Source organism: Thermobia domestica, chromosome 1 (genome assembly GCF_964235325.1).
Source record: "Thermobia domestica chromosome 1, izTheDome1.hap1.1, whole genome shotgun sequence".
NCBI lineage: Eukaryota > Metazoa > Arthropoda > Insecta > Zygentoma > Lepismatidae > Thermobia > Thermobia domestica.
The window spans coordinates 343,674,413-343,695,421 of NC_137454.1; the positions used below are offsets into that span (position 1 = coordinate 343,674,413).

At 34.5% G+C, this 21,009-nt stretch overlaps 1 protein-coding gene across 3 annotated transcripts in view; it reads right to left on the reverse strand.

Annotated features, from left to right (window-relative positions):
* The window catches only part of LOC145663905 (uncharacterized), a 395,806-nt gene that overhangs the window by 368,110 nt on the left and 6,687 nt on the right, over positions 1–21,009 (reverse strand). For 2 of the 3 annotated variants that reach the window (XM_081730091.1, XM_081730102.1), the window contains exons 2-3: positions 20,041–20,593; positions 5,770–14,513 (exon numbers count right to left, since the gene is read on the reverse strand). In XM_081730091.1, coding sequence (XP_081586217.1) covers positions 13,289–14,513; positions 20,041–20,519 — 1,704 coding nt within the window. In that variant the 5' untranslated portion in view covers positions 20,520–20,593 and the 3' untranslated portion in view covers positions 5,770–13,288. Of the gene's footprint in view, positions 1–5,769; positions 14,514–20,040; positions 20,594–21,009 lie in introns of those variants that run through there. The other variant, XR_014127295.1, reaches the window with a different exon arrangement.

The window sequence follows — 21,009 nt, forward strand, 5'->3', positions numbered from 1 at the left end:
TGTTACATATTAACGAAAATAATTTAACATTAAAAAAGAAAATACAAAAAATAGCAATGCCTTCTATTTTGCAGATAACTATTTTGCCTTCTATGGGACTAAACTTTTGAGTTCATCTTAATAGATTATTCTGCTTGAGTCTATTAAGTTCAATTGCATTGATCAATCCTGTTAGTATGGCCTGTAATTTTAAATGTGAACTACGCCAAATAACTTAAAGAACAGTCTGCACAAAAGTCGCAAACTTTCAGTTGTTAATACATATTTGCAAACTTACCCATCTCCAACTTAAGTGGCGATAATGAGTACATTTGCTAATATATATTATCGTAATCCTCCACTTATGTTCCCATTTCAATTATATGAATTGGTAGTTCTTATATTTTTTTCAAAGTATAATTCAATATATGAACTTATTATACAGTGTATCAATATCCATGACCCATGAGTGGTTAAGATCGTCACCTTGTAATTCAGGTATCTCAGGTTTGATTCTCGTTGGGAAAAATTACTTAACCACTTCCACTTCCTTAGTTGTCATTATCCACCTATGGAAGGCAATGGCAAACCACCGTGGATCCACCTTGCTTTGGAACCTTCGAAACAAACACTCCTTTGCGTAGAACACCACATCGTTGTTATACGTAAAAATGCTAGACATTCTTTTTCTTGTAAAAAAATGCAACTTGGAACCATCTGGCATGGGAACACATGGAGAAAAGTCGTCACTGTCCTGATCAGGATTTAATTCCGGATTCGTAGTCAGATGCTCTACGGCATAGACTACAACAGCTCCATCCAGGACTGATAATGACTTTCTTGCAAGGATATTTACATATAACATCGGTTAAACGTATCTGAATTCATGATTCAAAAGCCGAGAAAATTAAAGAAAAATGGACCAAATTTGGTTTTGTAATTCAAAGAATATACGGATTCAATATCAAAGTTAAGATAACTTCTCACTTTTATGTACCAAATCCTTATGAATTCTATTTCATTAATTTAACGAGTGCAATTTATGTAACCAAATTGATTCCTGATTTTGTTTTGGTCTTCGCATATTGTTACGGATGTTTCTGCTTTATAATAGTTATTGTTATATTATTATGTACTTGTCTTTTTGGAACAAATAATCAAATTTGAAAGGAACAAGCAAAGGCCGATAGAGCAAATTAAAAAAAAAATTAAAAAAATAAAAACCTGAAAAGGGATCAATCACAGGACCTTTGACTTCGATGTCAAACCTTCCTTTTTAAATGCGCCTAAGACGGGGAGAAGAATCGACCCTGGCCTTCCTTAAGGTACTATCCTTGCATGCCCCTGAAGGGACTGAAGAAAACCAAGGATAGCCTGAGTTAAGATTGCTGGTCATGCCCAGCCTGGACATAACAAAACGCTGCATGGCAAGCAGACGCGCAAAACCCATATCCCACCAGATGGGTTCTAAACAAACCTTTTTACTTGTGCAATTGTTCATGAACGTGGCAACTCTGCTACGGTATGCTTTTCTGGAATTCAGCATACGTCCATTCTTTGGCACTTACATACGTTGCACTGTTTTGTTTACAATATTTCGACAGTATATAGCAAAGAGCTTATGATTTATAATTTCCACAATCTTTTGCATGTAGTTAGTGATGTTGCAAACTTCGGTAGCCTTGATGCGTTTTCCGCATTTCCGTTTGAAAATTTTATGGCAAAACTAAAACGGTTGGTTCGCTCAGGAAATAAACCTTTACAACAGGTTGCTAAATGGTGTCATGATTGTTGGCTAACTGTGCCTTGCGCATTGGCATATTATTGGCACTGTTTTGCAAACTGTTGGACCATTATTCTACCATTGTAGTATAGTAACGGTTGGCCAACCGTGATTTTCACGTTGGCATTTCGTAGGTACTTCGTTGGGCCAAATTATTGTATCGTTGGTAGATTGTAGGATAATATTCGTTGGCCAACTGTGATTTTCTCGTTTGCATTTTGTTGGAATTTCGTTGGCACAACTCTTTCATGGTTGGCACACTGTCGTCTATTGGTTGGTTGCCCAACTGTACACAATCTACTGTTTCCCCAACGTTGCAAATTGTTGGCATAACGATTTGCAGTACCGCCAAAATCACCCTTGGCCAACCAACTATGGTCGGTTGGCCCAACCATTTGCGAACCCAAAATGCTACTTGGGTGAAATATCTTAGATGGCATAGTTAAAGTTCAAAGGGGCCATCATAAGCAACTGTCGGAAAATTACACTTTGCTTATTACTATTTGTTTATAAGTACGGAGTGCGGATGTGTGCATAGGAGTATGTTTAGCAGAATGAGTCCAAAAGCACGTAAAAACACAAAATGTACAAGAGAAATGGATGATGCAAGTACTTAGACGTAAAATACCGTAACTAAGTCTAACCTAACATAAGGTAACCCGAACTCACATAACCTAACCAAATATTAGTAGAAATAAGTTAAATCCTATCATTTCTTGGAAAATTATGCCGGACCCCTACACTAACATAACCTAATGTGAACAAAAAATACGAAAATTGCACAATTTTCTTAGAAAAATAGCTGGACATAGGCCTTCTGCTAAACATAAGCCTATATATAAAACAAAACAATCTGTACTAACTGCCCACTAAAAAGCACGAATGCCACCTAAGCCAGTCAAGGTAGATCAAAAGTGGGTGGCCCACGCATTACCGAGGAGGTGCCTCCAAAGTGACCAGAGGCGTCAGCAAAGGTGAGTATACGCGTCAGCGAGAGTAGTGAAAGCAAGTGGATTTTGGCAATGATATGAGTTTCAATAGCACTTGGCATGGTTTCATACTAGTAGCGCTCCACCTGTAGAAATACAACGCCGGTGGAAAATAGGCATATTTCATATGCACTCATTTATTCGTAGTAAAGCACATGTAATGATTTTATTTTAGTATCACTACACTTGCAAACATAAAATACAGGTGTGTTATTTTGTATTTAATGCTATCACTTCCAGAAATTTGTTGGGCAAGAGCTTTCTCTAAGTATTTCATTCATTTGAATCGTTCAATGAACCTATTCGTAAAGAACCGGCTCCTGTCCTTGAACTATGAAATGTAATGAATCTTCTATTATTTCTAACATTTCATAATTCAAGGGCAGAAACCGGTTCTTTATGAATAGGCTCATTGAGCGATTCAATTGTATCAAATGCCTATAGGAATCTCTTACTATTTGTTCTTTGTAATTGTCTTTTCATGCATAGTATTGAATTTTAACTTCCAAAATATGGTGCGCTTAAATAAACCAACACCCTTCGTACAATAATTCATGTACATTCTTACATGTAACATTTAATTTCTACGTACATGACGTAGAAATTCTACGGCATCTAATAATTTTACAGTTCGCTTATAATTCCAGTCACTCATTTTAATCTTGGAATTACCACTTTTGGGACTACCCATTCTACCTCTGCACCCTATTAAGACTCTGAGACATGATTTATATATATCTAAAAATGACAAGTACTAATAAAGTTAGCTCTTACCTTTCAGTTATTATTTGGAACATAATTCATCTTTTAAAAACAAACGACACTTTTCTTGCTTATCCATAAATGGAAAACAAACACTAGAATTCTTCATTACGAAAAATACGCAACATTTGTTTCCACAACTTTGAAATAAGAACAATAGTTGTATTAGTTAAATCGTATAATAAAAACATTAAGTGAGTCTATTTCGCTGGATCCATAACCAAAAACACACACGAACACAAACAACAAGCAAACCATGCGGTTTCCCTAGTCAATATAACGTCACTCAGTGTTTGCGACTCAGCGCGAAGGGCTTGTAATCTAGGTGGCACTGGTGTAGAATGAATCTTTATACGAAACAATTCCATACATGCATCAGTTCGACAGCTAATTATGTATGTGCTTTGGCGTTAGATCTGCAATTTCTGTTTTCAAGTTGTTTTATAGTGCCATTTAAGATTAAAGCAATGTGAAAAACGTTCTCAACAAGAAAACAAAATATAACTTTGATGAAAATTATGTTTTTCAAATATTTACGTTTCATTTGAAATTATACTACTATAATATTTTTTCAGTATATGTATATGACGAATATTAGCAAAAATCAATCTACTTAGCAAATATTGTTCCAATACATATATTTATAGTTTTCAGGAAAATGAAGTGATACGAGCTTTTTTTCCACCTCATCAGCAACACATGCTACAAACCTGCAAGCTGTTCTGGTTTTTCTTGTAAGCTATGGAAAAGTGAAAAACGGAAAATTTTGGAAAAAAATTCGGAAAAATGGAAGACGGAGAATTTTACGGAAAACAGAAAATTTTCCAGATAATGGAAAACTATGTTTCCAAAAACGGCAGAGAAGAACATCCTTTCTCAGATAATCGGAATGTTTCCCGACAACGGAAATAAACTCCGAATTTTTTTCCAGAATCCCAAAAACTAAAACGGGAACACGGTAAACTTTCGGAAAATCATTTTTCGAATATTTGAATAAATACGAAAAATTGGAAGACGGAAAATTTTCTTTAAAATCGAGAGACAGGAAAGTCATCGATAGACAGAAAATTTCTCGGGAAACGGAAAAGAGCAAAAATCTCTTTTCAAAACCAAAAAAATAGAGAACGGTCATTCATAAACTACGTAGCCTCTATAACTTTGATAATTATTTTTCAAATATATCATTCCATTTCCTCTTACGTATATACAACACAGATATTTTTGTAATAGAAGTATACGTATAGAATGAATATCTGTAAAAGCCAATTGATATGTGTAGCAAATATTGATTTTAAACATAGTTTGTAGTATTCAGCAAAGCTTACAATTTGCCATCATATTCTAATGAAACTAATTCTCTAGCTAACGAGCAACATATGCTAGTAACTAGCAAGAAATTTACGATCTTTTCCAAGCCAAAATCAGCATCTGTTGCTGGTCCATACTGTTCCAGCAAGGAAGCCAACGACTTCCACTATTAACAGCAAGCTCCAGCATGATTTTTGCTGGTTGCATGAAAAATTTTCAACCTGGGTGCTTACACATTGAATAATGCTCGATTTTAAAAAGGTTAATTTATACAGCCCAAGATTCTAATTTCTCGAAATTTTAAAATATTTTTGCTTGATATTTGTATTTCTACTTTATAGCACATATAGGTAGTTAATACTAATAATATTTAAAAAAAATACCACTTAAACCGTTCAATATGTTGATATCAACCGATGATACACTGCTATTAACTAGACCCAAAATATGGGTCCGCAATTGCTATACTTACCAAATAAGAAGAGAGTATAACTCCAATTTTAAGTAATGATGTCCTAATAAGGTAGCAAAGTCTTTATACATTTCCGTGTTCTGTATTTTCATCTTTTTTAAGTATGAAGGAATAATGCGGGACGTAACCTTTGTTTTTATATTTAACGGTAAGCATGATAAACATATTTCTTTGATTAAGCTATGGTTTATAGATATATTGCCAACCTTGCATATTTTCTGTTTTTAAATCATATTACCACTGTTCTTTTAGAGACAGATCTTACGGCGCTCAACGCCAACTAGTAGGCCACTTCAACTTGTAGTTCAAGGCATGATTATCGCAGAGAACCAATAATGTTTTCCTTTCCAAATATAATTTGTCTATACGTATATTCGTTAATTAGTTATCTATAATTTCCCTCATAGCTTATCTTCTTTCATATGTAATACAAGAGGCTATAACACAAGAAAATATTTATATGTCAGTAACATCTTAAATCATCAATTATTACTTGGTATTCTCCTAGTGTACGTAATTTATTTAAGTCAAATCTTAATGCCAATTGCCTTTGGCCACTTGGCAAAACACCTGTACAATATTGAACAAATTGAGTGAAAACAACTCATAATGACATGTAATGCCTCAAAGTAGCGTATTCAGAAATTAACCTGCTAGAAAGCGAAGAATATCGTAAAATTTCATCCTAAAATCCAGAATTTATCTTCTAGTGTTTACAAAAAAACTTGATCATAAAGGTATAAAGATGTTTCAATATCTATAACTACTGTACTTTAACCATCACCAGGTTAACAACAGAAATAATTGTTAGATTTATACTTTATTTTCGCAACGCAACTTCGGTAAAAATTGCTAACAATTCAATTTCTCTCCCACGCAATAAAACAAACGAATATTTCATCGTTCACGCATACATATGTCTAAAACGCTTTTTCACCATGAAAGAGTTTTGATAAGTAACAAAGACCACATTCATTATCTAAACTACATATATAATCAACGTATTTTATTTCTCTTACTTAAAGCCTCAGTATTTCTTGCTTACTCATTAATATGCAAAGACTACGTTGTATAGTTATTTAAAACTAAATTAAGTGCTTTCTTCAATAACTTATAAAAATGTAGCGGCAAGAAAGAGCAAACGATGAACAACTTAGCCAGAGCAGACCAGATGTTCCAACGACTCAGCGGTAAAAACCATATCGCTCAGTCCGTTCTCATCTAGAAATTCTCAATAGCTGCCAATGTATTTTCCTATATCGTAGCCAGTAAACTCTAAATTAACACAAATTATTTTAACATTTAATTTGCATATCCATACAGTTGGCTTAACCTAATAACATTTTAAAATATACTGCCAACATTGACCAGTCTCGACTGAAGCCTCTCGACTCTAGAAGTTTTCTCCGCGAGTGAAAATAGCCAAATACGTTCGTGGAAGTTGCTACAGAATTAATTAAAGGGGCATACGTTTTATAGCCGGCCACAAGCTACAAAGGCTAGCACCCATTTAGTAAAGTCCTGGGTCAACAGATCCAGTGCGTATAAATAGTAAACGGGCCCACTAGTACCCTAATAATTCAGTGCAACACTCTGCATTTATTTTAATAAATACTGCCGCAACGCTGAAGTCTATTAGTGGTTAAAAAACCTCACGTCAGCCGGAATCTCGGCAGCAGCAGCGCACGCTCCGAAAACCAAGTGTATCAAAAAGTAGTGAACTAAAAGAAGAATACTAATATTAATGCTAGAACACTTTTGGGTCGTAATTGACAACCTACTTTTCAAGTATTAAATAAAATCTCTACACCGATGATATTCACGATGTTGTCAGACGTAGCGTGGACTGTTCACTGAGATGACGCAAGCAACCTAGGCTGAGAACTTATAATATTTGCTTGACAAATATGCGCATCAATGTATAATACCATAATATACCAAAAAATTGTATTAATATACACCACTGGTAACACCCATCACAAAAGAACAATGTTTTAACACAAATAGTCATTCAATAATAATTTGAGAATGTCTTAAGACTTTGGTTAGTGTTACCGTTCAGCATAAAACTGCATCAATGTTAATTTACCTTTTAACTTATATTAACAAGTATTCAAAAGAGACAAAACACATACAATAATGAAACAAACAAAAAATACTACATACAACAAAAATAATAAAACAATAAGATTCCACAACTATGCTTATAACAGCCTTTGGTGAATAAATGAGAGTCCACCCTGCAAAAGTGATTGTATTGTTATCTAATATGTATAGAGAGAATCATTTTACATAGAAAGAATTGTTTATATTCATATTTTATTTAATCTCTCTTCATTCTTGGAAGCAGATCATGATTCTGATAGTTATATTCGAAATGTATATACGTATCCTATCAAATTTAAGTAAAGTGTGATTATGTTATTACGAACAGTACTGTGTTAGCCTTGCACAAACGTAATTAAACTTTGATTCACATCTATTTTCAATTACTTTCTTAAATTTTCTTCGAATTGATACTGTATTTGACGAAGCCTAGCCTAACACAATCCACTTAAATAATGTAACAGTACGAAAATAGTGAGTATTATACCACGTAAAAGCTGTACAGAACTTTATATTTAAATTCCAGTGATACCACTGTGTTATAGTTACATGATTTCAATGTGCGTGAACGAAATGCAATAATTTAATGGAGAAATAATTAGGAATTTCTTCACTGAATTAACTACTACCTAATATGAAAGACAATATAATTAGCAGTATACTTATTTCCAAGGTACAATTTTACCTGATTAAAAGAAAGATTTAGTTTATATAGATAACTTTTGGGACATGCTTTTTTTTTTTTTTTTTTTTTTTTGGTATTTCGTTGACTACCGGTAGTACGATTGTATATTCAAGAGCTCTTTTTTTTTAATTTAGTTTTTTCTGGTTCCTAACGATAATCACGTGACTTGAACAATTGTCTAATTAAATATACTTATCTGAGCGCAATGCTTCTTGAACACTAAAGGTTAACTTTCCTTTGCTTTGATCTTAAACCCGCAGAGTGTCTAATAAATATCGTCCAACTATTATTAATTATAACACACGCAATTTATTTAGATGTATCAAACGTTGTATTAATATTCAATTCCTTTCAAAAATCTTTGATATATGGCCTGATGTTATGAAAAGGCTCCTTGCATCTATGCTGTTTTTATTATCTTTAAATCTTCTTACCTTGATGTTTACACACAATACTTTAGTCTGTAATCAAATAGCGCACTTTGATCAAAGAGGTACTACATTTTGTAGCTGTGCAAATACACAAAATGTAATAATATATAAAATAATTCTTCTAAAATTTGAGATGACTTTCTTCTCTGTACATTCAATCTCTTTTTTTTTGCATTGCTGTTGGTCAAGCAGAGTTGCCAACAAGTTGATACAAAAAGTAGTTAAACGGGAGATGAAATCACCCCAATTTTGGGTGAAAAGTCGCTAAAAAAATTATTCCTGAAATTCCATCTTTCTTTCTATCGTTCTCTCTCATCAAGTGTGTGATCGTATAAGTTATATCAGATATGTGATTAATTCAAAGCATAATATATCTAAGCTACAAAAGCGTATGTAACAAATAATAATTTCACTTTTTGTACAATATATATATATTTTACTTTATGGTCAATTTCACTTCAACGAAATCAAAAATAAGTTTAGAGAAATGAACAAAATTAAAAGTCTACACAGAAAAACACCTTATTTCCTATCTCCTGTTACTGAAGTTTCAACAGATAATCGCATGCTATCGGTAATGCATTATTTGTGCATCTAAACGGAAGCTCTGTACACTAAAACACATTAAAATTTGGAGTTGGTCTCCGTCAGAGGGCAAGAGATACCTGCAATCAAAGCGGGAACAAGGAGAAAAATGCTAAGTACGTTGCCAGCTCCTTAACACTTGCGCTGATTCAAATAGGCAGAAGGGAAAGAAACATATATCTGAACTATTCGAGCTAATAGTACTTGTCTATAGGAGTAGTTCTGTCGCATTATTTTTTTCTTTATCTTGGATACCGACTTTCCCTCCAAATTGTGCTTAAGCGCTCTTAATGTCGCAAGTCAAGCTTAGACAGCTAACGTGGAATTCAAAAAGCAGCAGAGCGGAGCGCTCAGTCACGCCGCTCGAAATGAGCGAAAGGCAAAATTCTTGAAAACAACTGGTTTACAAATGATGATGGGAGTGCGTGTCCAGTGACACTCCGTCAAATTTTAAAATTCTTATCGCAGCAGCCAGTAAGTTACGTAATGTGACTATTTTAGTGTTACCCCACAGTATTAACTCCAAGTGTATCATTAAAAAGTGTAAAAAAAAACTTTCTACACATTAATAAAAATAATGTATATATGAAACATTGAAAAAGAAAAAGCATATGTTAATATTTCCTTCAGTGTGATTAAACAAATGAAAACAAAGCTAGAAGACTGTTGAACAGCACGGCGACTGTGCGGGAATCCCCTCTGCTCTCTCTGAAAGGTGCTCAAGTGACCCCTGAGGAAAAACGCAGATTTGGACCAGGTCTAGGACGGCACGTGCTATATAAGATCCAGCAAGACGTTGAGATTGTGACCGCACTCACTTCGAAATCTAACGGCGGAGAGCTCAGAATACGCGTCAGTCCGCCACCAGAGAAGCACATTTTCCAAGTATGAATGAGTTGGTGACACAGGAGAAACTGCAGAGCTGAGCGTTCCAATGCTTAGAAAGAAGCGAGCAGTAACCCATAAACAATTATCATGAATTAAGGCAATATGAACATCTTTTCCGCCTCGATTTCACTTCTCTTAGCTTGAAGTCTGACGAGAGAGGTTTTTAACTAACTTTCTGTTTTGCAGATCTTGAATTCTAGCAACTCACACAATATAGTCAGTTAAATTCGAGTTGTCAAATAAGGTTAGTACGTACCGTACAACATGTATGCCTCTAGTAATTTCTGTAATTTTCTTCATTGTAATAAATTCACTTACTACAAATACTCTTTTCGCTTCAACCAGTGTAAACCTCAAGCTATTTGCAAATCTAACTCAAGTCATAACAACTTGGTTACCTAAACACCTGGTACGAACTTTGGTATTTTCTCTCATCCTAGATTCATGATCCTTAAAAGAATTTCTATTTCTATGTTTCCGGCCGAAATCCTTCAGGAACCAGAATATGCTCTCGTAAAATACATACAAGTTTTAAATGAAGAAGAAGTAAAATGTTTACGAAGTTCAGCAACTATCAAGAATACAGCTTTTCGATCAGTAATTTTAAAATGATTTTTTTCTAACGATAGAATGTAAAACACATTGTACACATAAGGTATACATGAATAATTAAATATGTATGATAACAAATGCTTACCCAAACGTACTTTATAATAAAATCCGTTTGTTTCTTTTGATTATAAGTCACTTTAATGAAGTAACAACTGCATATAAACATGTAAATTACCGTGATTGGCCTTTGAATGAAATCCTATTTTCTTAGTAGGAGGTTTTCTTCCGTCTGTATTAAGTGTCTTGTGAAATATGATTTTTCAAGGAATTCTATTTTAATTTTACTACGCCTTAAGACTAAACCACCCATATTAAAATGAGTGTTGACAAGCTTGAATTCGGACTAAATTTATTTCCACACATTTCGCACGTATAATATTTAATCTTTATGAGTTAACTTATACTAAGTGGGACATTGTGGCCCAGTTGTAGAGCGCTCACTTCCGGTGCTTGTGTCCCTGATTCGATCTCAGCTCGCGCCGTGTGAACAAACACGGTGCCCGTGGGTTTTCTCGCAGTTCCACCGTTTCCTCCTACTTTCTTCAATAAAGCACTCCATTCATTTCTCATCATCATCGTCCCTTTATCTTAACTGGTATAACAGTAGGACGTAAAACTAAAAAATTTCATCTCTATTAATTTATACTAAATATTTTTCCACTAAGCACGTCCGAGTTTCTCACCCGTATGTTCTAAAATGTCTTTTGAATAAATCAGTTACAGCAGTCTTGGCACTTTTGAGTTTTAACCTGCATATGTGATCCTATCAGTTACCAACACGCATTAAAAGACAAATAACTAAAAAATTCTCGACGCGTGTGAACTTCCACCTGTTTGCATCCATATGCGTTTCCGAAAAGGATGCTAAGAAATTGCTTTCCACACCCTTGGCACTTCTGAGCCTTTTGACCGATAAGAGTGAAAATATGTTTGCAAAGCTGCCTTCCTTATAATTCCCTTTCCGCACACTTCGGACTTGGAAAGCATTTTTATCTGTGTGCATGATTTTTTTTTTTTTTAGTAAGTCCTTTTTCCACGCTCGGTACGTGCAATGTTTCTCAACTGTGTAAATATCTGTCGCTAATCGTGACTCCGTAATAAATTCTTTTCGACACAGTCGACTCATGGGTATTTGTTCATATGTATTCATTTACATGTGTGTTGCTAATCGTAATTTCCAAGTTATTACCTGTCGAAACCCTTGGCTAATGATATTTTTTTACTTGTATGTCCTACCATGTGTTTTGAAGCTGAAGTTTATCTAAACAACTCCCTGCATTGTTGGCATTTGCGATGGTTTCCACTAGCATGTATTTACAAATATGTTGTCAAATTTGAACTGCGAGTAAACCCCTCTCCACTTTCTTGTCACATATGTGGTACTTCACCTTTGTGTTAACATGTGTTCCTAATATTTCCAGGTAACAAATCCATTTTCATACTTTTGGCAGACGTGACACCTAGCACCTGTATCAATTAATATTGTCTTGCTAATTCTGTATTGGTAGTAAATCCCTTCAGACCATCTTGGAATATATGAGTTGAGTTTAACGTCCCGTTCAGCAGCGAGGCTATATGAGACGTGGACCTACTGATTAACGTGGAATCCGAACCACATGAGCTCCCGCCGGGAATCGAACCCGGGTCTCCCACGCCAAAGGCGCGTACGCTAACCGCTTAGCCACGGAGGAGCTCATCTTGGAATATATGAGCCCTTTCACCTTTATGTATACATGTGTTGCTAAATCCATCTTGGTAATAAATCCATTTCATCCCTCTTGTTATATATCAGATCCTTAAACTGCATGTATTATCATCTGTTCTGCCAAAGTTCAACTACGATCAAATCCCTTTCCACAGGTGTAAGGTCCTGCACCATTATAATATGTGTGCTGCAATTGGTGACTGTAATAAATCCTTTGCAACACTTTTCGCATATATGAGGCTTTTTCTGTATGTATTAACCCTTAACGAGTTTTCGTTACCCTTTGGTTACACATTTTTTGATCTTGCCTATTGCGTTTGAAGACCGTTATTTTTATGTATTTTTCCTTGTGGTTATTGGTTTGCATGCTTTCTGCGATCCAGAGAAGCTATTGCCTGCTGGTGACAACTCTGGTAAATTTTACGCGGAAGGTAGTCTGTGGATATATTGTTTTGCAAGCAGTGCCGGTAACAGACAGAAAAGATAGTGAACCGTTAAGGGTTAACACGTTTTTCTGGCACATTTTATATTAGTAAATCCACTCTTGCCATATTAGTTTTTTCATTTCACGTATTTACATGTGGTTGCTAAATTTCTCTTGGTAATAAATACATTTCCACACTCTTGGCATATCTGAGTTTCATCTGAATGTGCCAAATTTGATTTGCTAATAAGTCCCTTTTCACACTCCTGTTATGTTTGAGATTTTTCACAAATATATTAACATGTCTGTTGCTAATTGTGTCTCAGTAATAAATACCTTGGGACACTTATCGCATACATAATTCTTTCACCTGTATGTCTTAATGTGTTTTGTCAAATGATCTTCGAGTAAATATCTATGAACAATCTTGGTATAAATGAGGTCTTTCATTGCTATGTATTAACATGTGAGTTGCTAAAGCTCACTTGGTAATAAATCCCACTTCACACTCTTGGCATACATGAGATCTTTCACCTCTATGTATCAACATGTGTGTATCTCATTTAGACTTCATATTAAATCCCTTTCCACATTCTTGGCAGAAATGAGGTCTTACACCAGTATGAACTAACATGTGAGTTCTCAAGCTTGAGCATTGAGTAAATCCCTTCCCACATTCTTGGCATACATGAGGTCTTTCACCTGTATGTATCAACATGTGTGTAGCTAAATTAGACTTCATATTAAATCCCTTTCCACATTCATGGCAGAAATGAGATCTTACACCAGTATGAACTAATATGTGTTTTCTCAAGCTTGAGCTTTGAGCAAATCCCTTTCCACACACTTGGCATAAATGAGGTCTTTCACCTGTGTGTATTAACGTGTGTGTTGCTAATTCACTCTTCCTAATAAATCCCTTACCACACTCCTGGCACACACGAGTTCTTTTACTTGTATGTATAAACATGTGTGATGCTAAATTTCTTTTCGTAATAAATCCCTTTCCACACTCTTCGCATACATGAGGTCTTTCACCGGTATGTATCAACATATGTGTTGCTAAACTAGACTTCGTATTAAACAATTTTCCACATTCTTGGCATAAATGAGGCTTTACACCAGTATGTATTAACATGTGTGTTCTCAAGCTTGCGCTTTCAGTAAATCCCTTTCCACATTCTTGGCATAAGTGAGATCTTTCACCTGTATGTATTAACATGTGTCTTGCCAAACCCGATCTTCGAGTAAATCCCTTTCCACACTCCTGGCATGTGTGAGTTCTTTCACCGGTATGTAGTAACATGTGACTTCCTAATTGTGCTTTGGTAATAAATCTCTTGGGACACTCTTTGCATATATGAGCTCTTTCACCTGTATGTATAGACATGTGTATCGCCAAATTGGACCTCTGAGTAAATCCCCTTCCACATTCTTGGCATGAGTAAGGTCTTTGACCTGTATGTATTAACATGTGTCTTGCCAAACCCGATCTTCGAGTAAATCCCTTTCCACACTCTTGGCACATATGATATCTTCCACCTGCATGTATTAACATGTGTCTTGATAAACCTCTCTTGGTAATAACTTCCTTTCCACACTCCTGGCATTTGTGAGATTTTCCACCTATATGTATTAAGATGTGTGTTGCTAATTGTGCTTTCGTAATAAATCCTTTTCCACATTCTTGGCACATTTGACTTCTTTTGTAAACTTCCCTGTTCATAGATCTCTCACCTGAAACAGGATTTTTCTCCTTTCGTGTAACGAACGTACTTTCATTTCTGGAAATGGTATGTTTATGAAATCAGCAAATAATAATAAGAAATAAATAAATTAGCACGAAATGGAAATATAGAATATGAAACTCCCGAAAAACGCAAACGTTGCCATAAAAGGTACACACCGATAGGATGATGCTTATTTCTCATCAACTTCCCAGGCACCCATACCTTAAATTTGCTGATAAACTGAAATCTGATACTATTGATACATTAGGTTAAATGTTGTACAAATAAGTAATTCAGAACAATCCGTACCAGTTATATTTCCGAAGGCAAAACTGCTCCTTGTTTCAATATCAGAATTTATTTATACATCTAAATATTCAAAATTAGATATAAGTTAAGTATATATCAAGGTAAATTATTGGGGTATGCAATGACCTTAGAGGGGAAAAATTTAGGTAGCAAATCAATGAACATGTTTATGAAATATACTCTTAATTCATGTGCCACAAAATTTAGTAAATGCGAAAATATGATGCAATTACAACCGCAAGGTACTGTTACTGTAACAAGGAAACAGAGCAAGGTTATAAAAACTTCTAAAATTTTGCACCAAATACGTCATTTGAATCAATATAACAATAACTGCGGGTGTTCTTAAAATCCTCGTCTTGCTTGGATATATTAAATTTTAATCAACATTAAGATCATTATGTCAAATGATATACATATCTAGACGCTTTTTCAACTTAAAACCTTTGGAGAAACCCTCAGTTTTTAATTCCTTGTACCTTTTCACTTATTTATAAGCAATGTGATTATGATTGTAGGATTAGACGCTACGATAATGAGGGCATTCAATGCCCCGTTAATCTCTCTCGGGTTATTAGTGTTAGAAACTAATAGATTCATAGATTCTCATACTATTACGTCCTTATCTTACAACATATAAAAAAGTGTGCCTTTCCACATTCTGATTAGCACGTTGAATTTAAATTTGTAATAATGTATGACATTGGATGAAAACAAAATTCTATACTTGGTCTGAAACACTGCCATTGCAAGGTATTAAAAAAAAAAAAAAAAACTCTCCCGGTATTATTTGCATCACGAAAACTTTCAGTGTTTATTGTTTATTACTTAAAAAGTTAAAAGATCGCGCAGAGTAAATGGCACACTCTGTATTTTTAAAAAAATAATTTAAAAGCGTGCTATACATTACATTATAAACGCAGAGCAGCTGAGTAACTTGAGATAAATTTTCTAATATCTTGCGTGCCAAACTTCAATTCCGTTTTATCATGTTACTTTAATTGAAATGGGTATCATGAGAAGTACAGCATTAGAAAGGTACGTGAAAAATCATTTCAAGAGTATGTCTTCTTAGTAGGAGAGAACTTAATACACATGCTTATAATTCAAAATAAACAGTGTCGTGCACGTGTGTTTTGGGAAATACTCTTTTTCCAAGAAAAGGGAAAAGATTTGTTTATTACTTTTCAGGACTTAAATTTCATATCCACCTCTCATTAGCTCAGGAAACGACTGAACCGTTTGAAATGGAATTTCATACTGAAGTTACCATTCTCTCCAACTGGAATGAGGACCCTATGAGCAATCGAACGTATGTGAATTGCAGGCCAAACCTAGGGTATTTGACGAGCGGATAATGTCACGATACTGGAATTTCCTACACAAAATCTTTATTAAAAACCAGTGGGTGAGTGAACAACGCTTAAATGGATTATTTATGTAGTTTTCTTAAAATATATCAAATAACATTTTTGCAGTATGACACAAAATTAATATATTATGTACACATATCTATTACACATCATCTACTACAGTTTAGTAGCTACAGTTTGGTCAGCACAGCCGCAATTTTAGGAAAACTAGGTTTTCATGTGGATGTCATCAAATGTTATTTAGATGTGAAACCATATATCTTAAACACAACATATAGTCTTGCTGAGAAATTTTAGCATGTGCTCAGCCTTAGATGGTTTTATGGCATAAAATTTCAGAAATTTCTTCGGGCAAACAAAGTGTTTTCATAATTTTTCTTCTAAACTACGCATTTTTCCAGTTCCTGACGTATCATTTTACTTAAGCGGAGTGATCTACTTGTGGGGAAAATATGTCCAATAATCATACTGTTTTTCTGCATTATTCGAACTCATATCACATATGTAATTTACGAGATATCACACTATTACGTTCACGGGAAGACTTTGCTAACCTTCTTCACCAAGTGTATCTATGTAGCTTTAAGAGGACCGTGCATTATAAGAATTTTTAAACAACCGTTTGAGGCAGTAAAATATATATGATACTATATACCTAATTTTGTGGTGAGTACTCAATGTTTTCAAACCGTTATAACGACGAAAATGGAAAACGAAAACACATTCAAAATAACGGCTTAGAAAATATATTCTCTGCCCATTTATATCAACACATTCTGAAAAGAGATTAAACATTTTATTTATATCATCTCTGTTAAAGTTCCCTTTCTTTGTAAAAATATGTCCTGAAACTGGCCAATTTTTACTCATGACAAGATCGAGAACCTGCACAAGTCCTGAACCGGAGACAACGACAGCTTACCCCGGTTGTATTTACTGAACGATACCTCTAATTGAAAACTTGAAGTAATGGTATGCTTTTTTGGACCCTTTTGTTGCAGAGGTTGCACCTTCCTCATAAGGTGTGTGTCCTGCTGGCTTAAAGCACATAAAATATTTTTGCAATTACCTTCGCGGTAGTATGAAAGGGAATGAAGAGACTTGAGTTGATTTTGGTTAGTATTGTATTTTAATTGAACACTTTCATAGGGCATAAAAATAATAGAAAATTGTCAGATATACTTCATATTTAAAAAGGAGACGTGCGTATCCGAAAAGCGTGAGTCGATAAAAACTTCACGGGTGTAACACTCACCAATTCACACCACTGAGCGCACTTTGTACCTTACCCCTTAGTGAACTACTATGACCTATCAATTTTCGCAACTACTGTGATCAACTGTCATCTACTATGTTGGACGCCCAAGCAGCACTTGCTGAAAAAAAGCATTATGTATTAACGTTTCTTATGTGTGTTTTATTTATTTAAGTGTTGGTGTGAAGGGTCAAACTTTGCCGATACATGTCAGTGCAGTCTTCCTACCTCTATTACGTATTTCTTACCTTCCACGAAAATTCACGATTTCTCTTACAAAATTCAACCTAGAGATTTCAAATTTTCAGAGAAGGAACTTCATAATCAGTCGAAGGCAGCAATACATCCCGATTTTTTATTTAAAATTTCCTTCATTGTTAAAATACATATATTATTAAAGGATTGGATATAAATTTCCACAATCAAGAAATTTCAACACTGAAGAAAATTCTAAATAAAAAATCAGTTTGAATTGGTGCCTTCTACAGGTTATGAAGTTCCTTCTCTAAACATTTGAAGTCTCTAGATTGAAATTTGTAAGAGAAATTGTGTAGTTTCGTGAAAGGTGAAAAATACATAAGCGAGAAAAAACTGTAGAGACATCTATCGCCAAAACTTGTCTCTTTAATCCAACTTTAAATGTAGTATATGACTGAATTAAATTTTATGTGGAGAAAAGCAAGAAAACACAAAGAACGTTGACATTTTTTTGCTAATCAGAGTGTGAATCTCTATGGCTAATTACCAAACGAACCTTTCCTCCACCGTAACTGCAGATCACGTCATTATTATAAAAGCAAGGTACAATACTAGTTATAGCAAGAGGCAAAACTACATGAAGCAAAGTTTTAGTGGCGGTCAAATGAAGAAGTCATTTCCTACATAAGTCAGTTAATAAAGATGAAAGTCAATATGTTTTCGTTTTTCTTCGTTCTCTTTTTTACCTCACACTTCCTATCAGAAGTCATCCATTTTGTTTCCCTTTCTAGGCATAACTCTCAAGTACTCCTGTTAGTTGTAAGCTTTGCCAAGAAAAATGTTCGCACATAATCCCCATATATAAATCTCATTACTTTCAGCTACTGAGAACTGGAATTCTACAACTGTACAATAGAATACAAACACTGGGTTATAGAATTGTGCATTAATCTACTTCTAATAAATAACGGGATGAAAGTCTCACAAGGAAAAGATATCCAAAAACGTTCTTCAAAATGCAACTGAATTCCTTATTTGAGAATCTTAAAATTTTCTGTTAATCAATTTCTTACTGTCAATCACTGAAAGAATTTAATGCTTCCTTGTTTAACAAACGGACCACAGCAGACATTATATTAAAATATTTGCCTCTCACTTAATTAAACAATTACAAAGCACCCCTGTCAATGTTTCTCATTCAAGGTTTATGTAAATATCTATCATTAAAAATAAAGAACAAACTCTACAATTATAATTTAAAGAACAGGTATTATTTTCTATACTTACGTAAAATGAAGTATCGAAGCAATTGTATTAGTTTGAAAAAATCGAAAGAGAAGAGTTAATTTTTAAGTTCCTTCTCTGTGAAATGTTACCGAATACTATCGACATTACTCGAATATTACTCTTCCTAAATTCTCTTACCTTGAGCAAATTAGATGCGAACATTTGTTTGTAGAATAATTGTTTTAATATCCCATGTTTAAGAACCCAGAAGATGGAACGAATGACAATAATGGAATGAGAAATGTAAGAAGCACGTGAGAACTCCAAGAAACCCAAAGAAGCTATCGCGATTTGGAAGAGAAACAGTACTCCAAATGCCGAAGGTGATCATCCTTCCACTGAGCAACCTTGACCCCTGTAATATGGTCAGTGTTTAGAGAACAAATGAAAGCGTTCTTTAAGAGAACAGATTTCTTTGCTTGCAAATGTCATACAAAGTAGCAAGAAAAAACCTTTTATCTTTAAACTTTGCCAGAGGTACAAGTGCATATGACGAGACACTCCATCCTAATATATAATCTTCTGATACACGAACATTTACTACTGACGTTAATCAGCTACATAATAAAATATGTTACTTGCAAACGAGAAAAATCTGAATTTCTGATTATTCTAGTAAGAGTTTGTCTTTGATACGACATACATCAATATTATAACAATCACAATAAATGAAAGGGTCCTGGACCGTTAACAACGTTAAAAATAAAAATAAGAAAAAAAAACTCGAAAATTCGTTCGTGCGATCCGCGTTACGCATTCTTATTTATCGAGGAAAATGAATACTAAAATATCACTTATACCATGAAAATATTTTCAGTGACAGGAGAAAGATATAAAAAATTCGGCAAGGTACTCTTCCCTATAACAGAAAACATATTGCTGGATATTGACATTATTCCGAAGCATCTCAGTATTTGATCGTAACACTCAAAATGGTTTATAGCAATTTACCGTCACCTTTGTACAGTGACTCAGTGCCAAACTCCCTCACTTTTTACAACGCTACGCATTAGGTTGCGTTATTGGTGTTTAAAATGTTTACGATTCCAACAACACAGAGTAAGAGGAAGGAAATAATATTTAACGAAGTACTGCAAGTGTACAAAAGAAATATTTATACAAAAGATACTCCAGATGAAATAAACGCATTTAAACGTACCTCAGGGCTTGCGCATTGCTACCAACATCTCCACTATCATTTTCTTGAACCTCCGCTCCGTCATCGATGTTTTCTTCAATACTGGCACACATGTGACTGCTTGACCCTTCCATGATGTATCTAAGATCGGAGTATTTTGGCCTGATGTTACTGTGAAAACGTTCGGTCTTTGTAAGTACATCACCTGTTGGTAAAGGCTCCACAAAACATATTGCTTTCGAAGTTAGTTCCCGATCTGATATTGTTTCATCCTCATTTCTGTCTGAAGTGATATTCTCTACTTCCGTTGCACCTCCTCTTTCCTTGTATTCTAAACCTATAGCAAAATGATCTTTATGATCATTAGTGTTACTAATACATAGTTTATAATTACGTTCCTCAAATAACTCGTTTTCTGTTTTGATTTCAACTTTAATAGGAACGAATTCTGTTTTCATTTCAATTTTATTAGAAGCAAAGTTGAAACAATGTGAAGCCATTTCGGTCACACAGAACTGTTCAAGATGGAGATTTGAAATCTTCTGCACTTAATGTTCAAAAAAAACCAATAGATCTGAAACAAATAAGAAGCATAATATTCGTTTTAATAAAATCTATTAGCGGGCCGGAAGAAGACAACGATAATTGTAAATCAGCTAAAATTATTTAGTGAGTTGCGAGGTTTGGGATGAGGCTAAAGATGAAAAACTGCTGAAAGCAGTACTTTAATATATCCGTACATTTGCTACTACTTATACCAACGTATCAATATACCCATGGGTGCCGACTACGTGGGTGTTCCGGGCTTCCAGCAACCACAAGAATTTTAGTCTGATAGAAACAGAATAAAATGAATATTTCTCATTTGCTATTTTCAAAAATAAATAAATAAATAAATAAAATAAAACATTGAGATGGAAGTTAAAATTTTTAACTTCTAAAACATAATTGTTTGGTTCAAACGTGTTTGTGCAAAGGCAACCAAGCAAC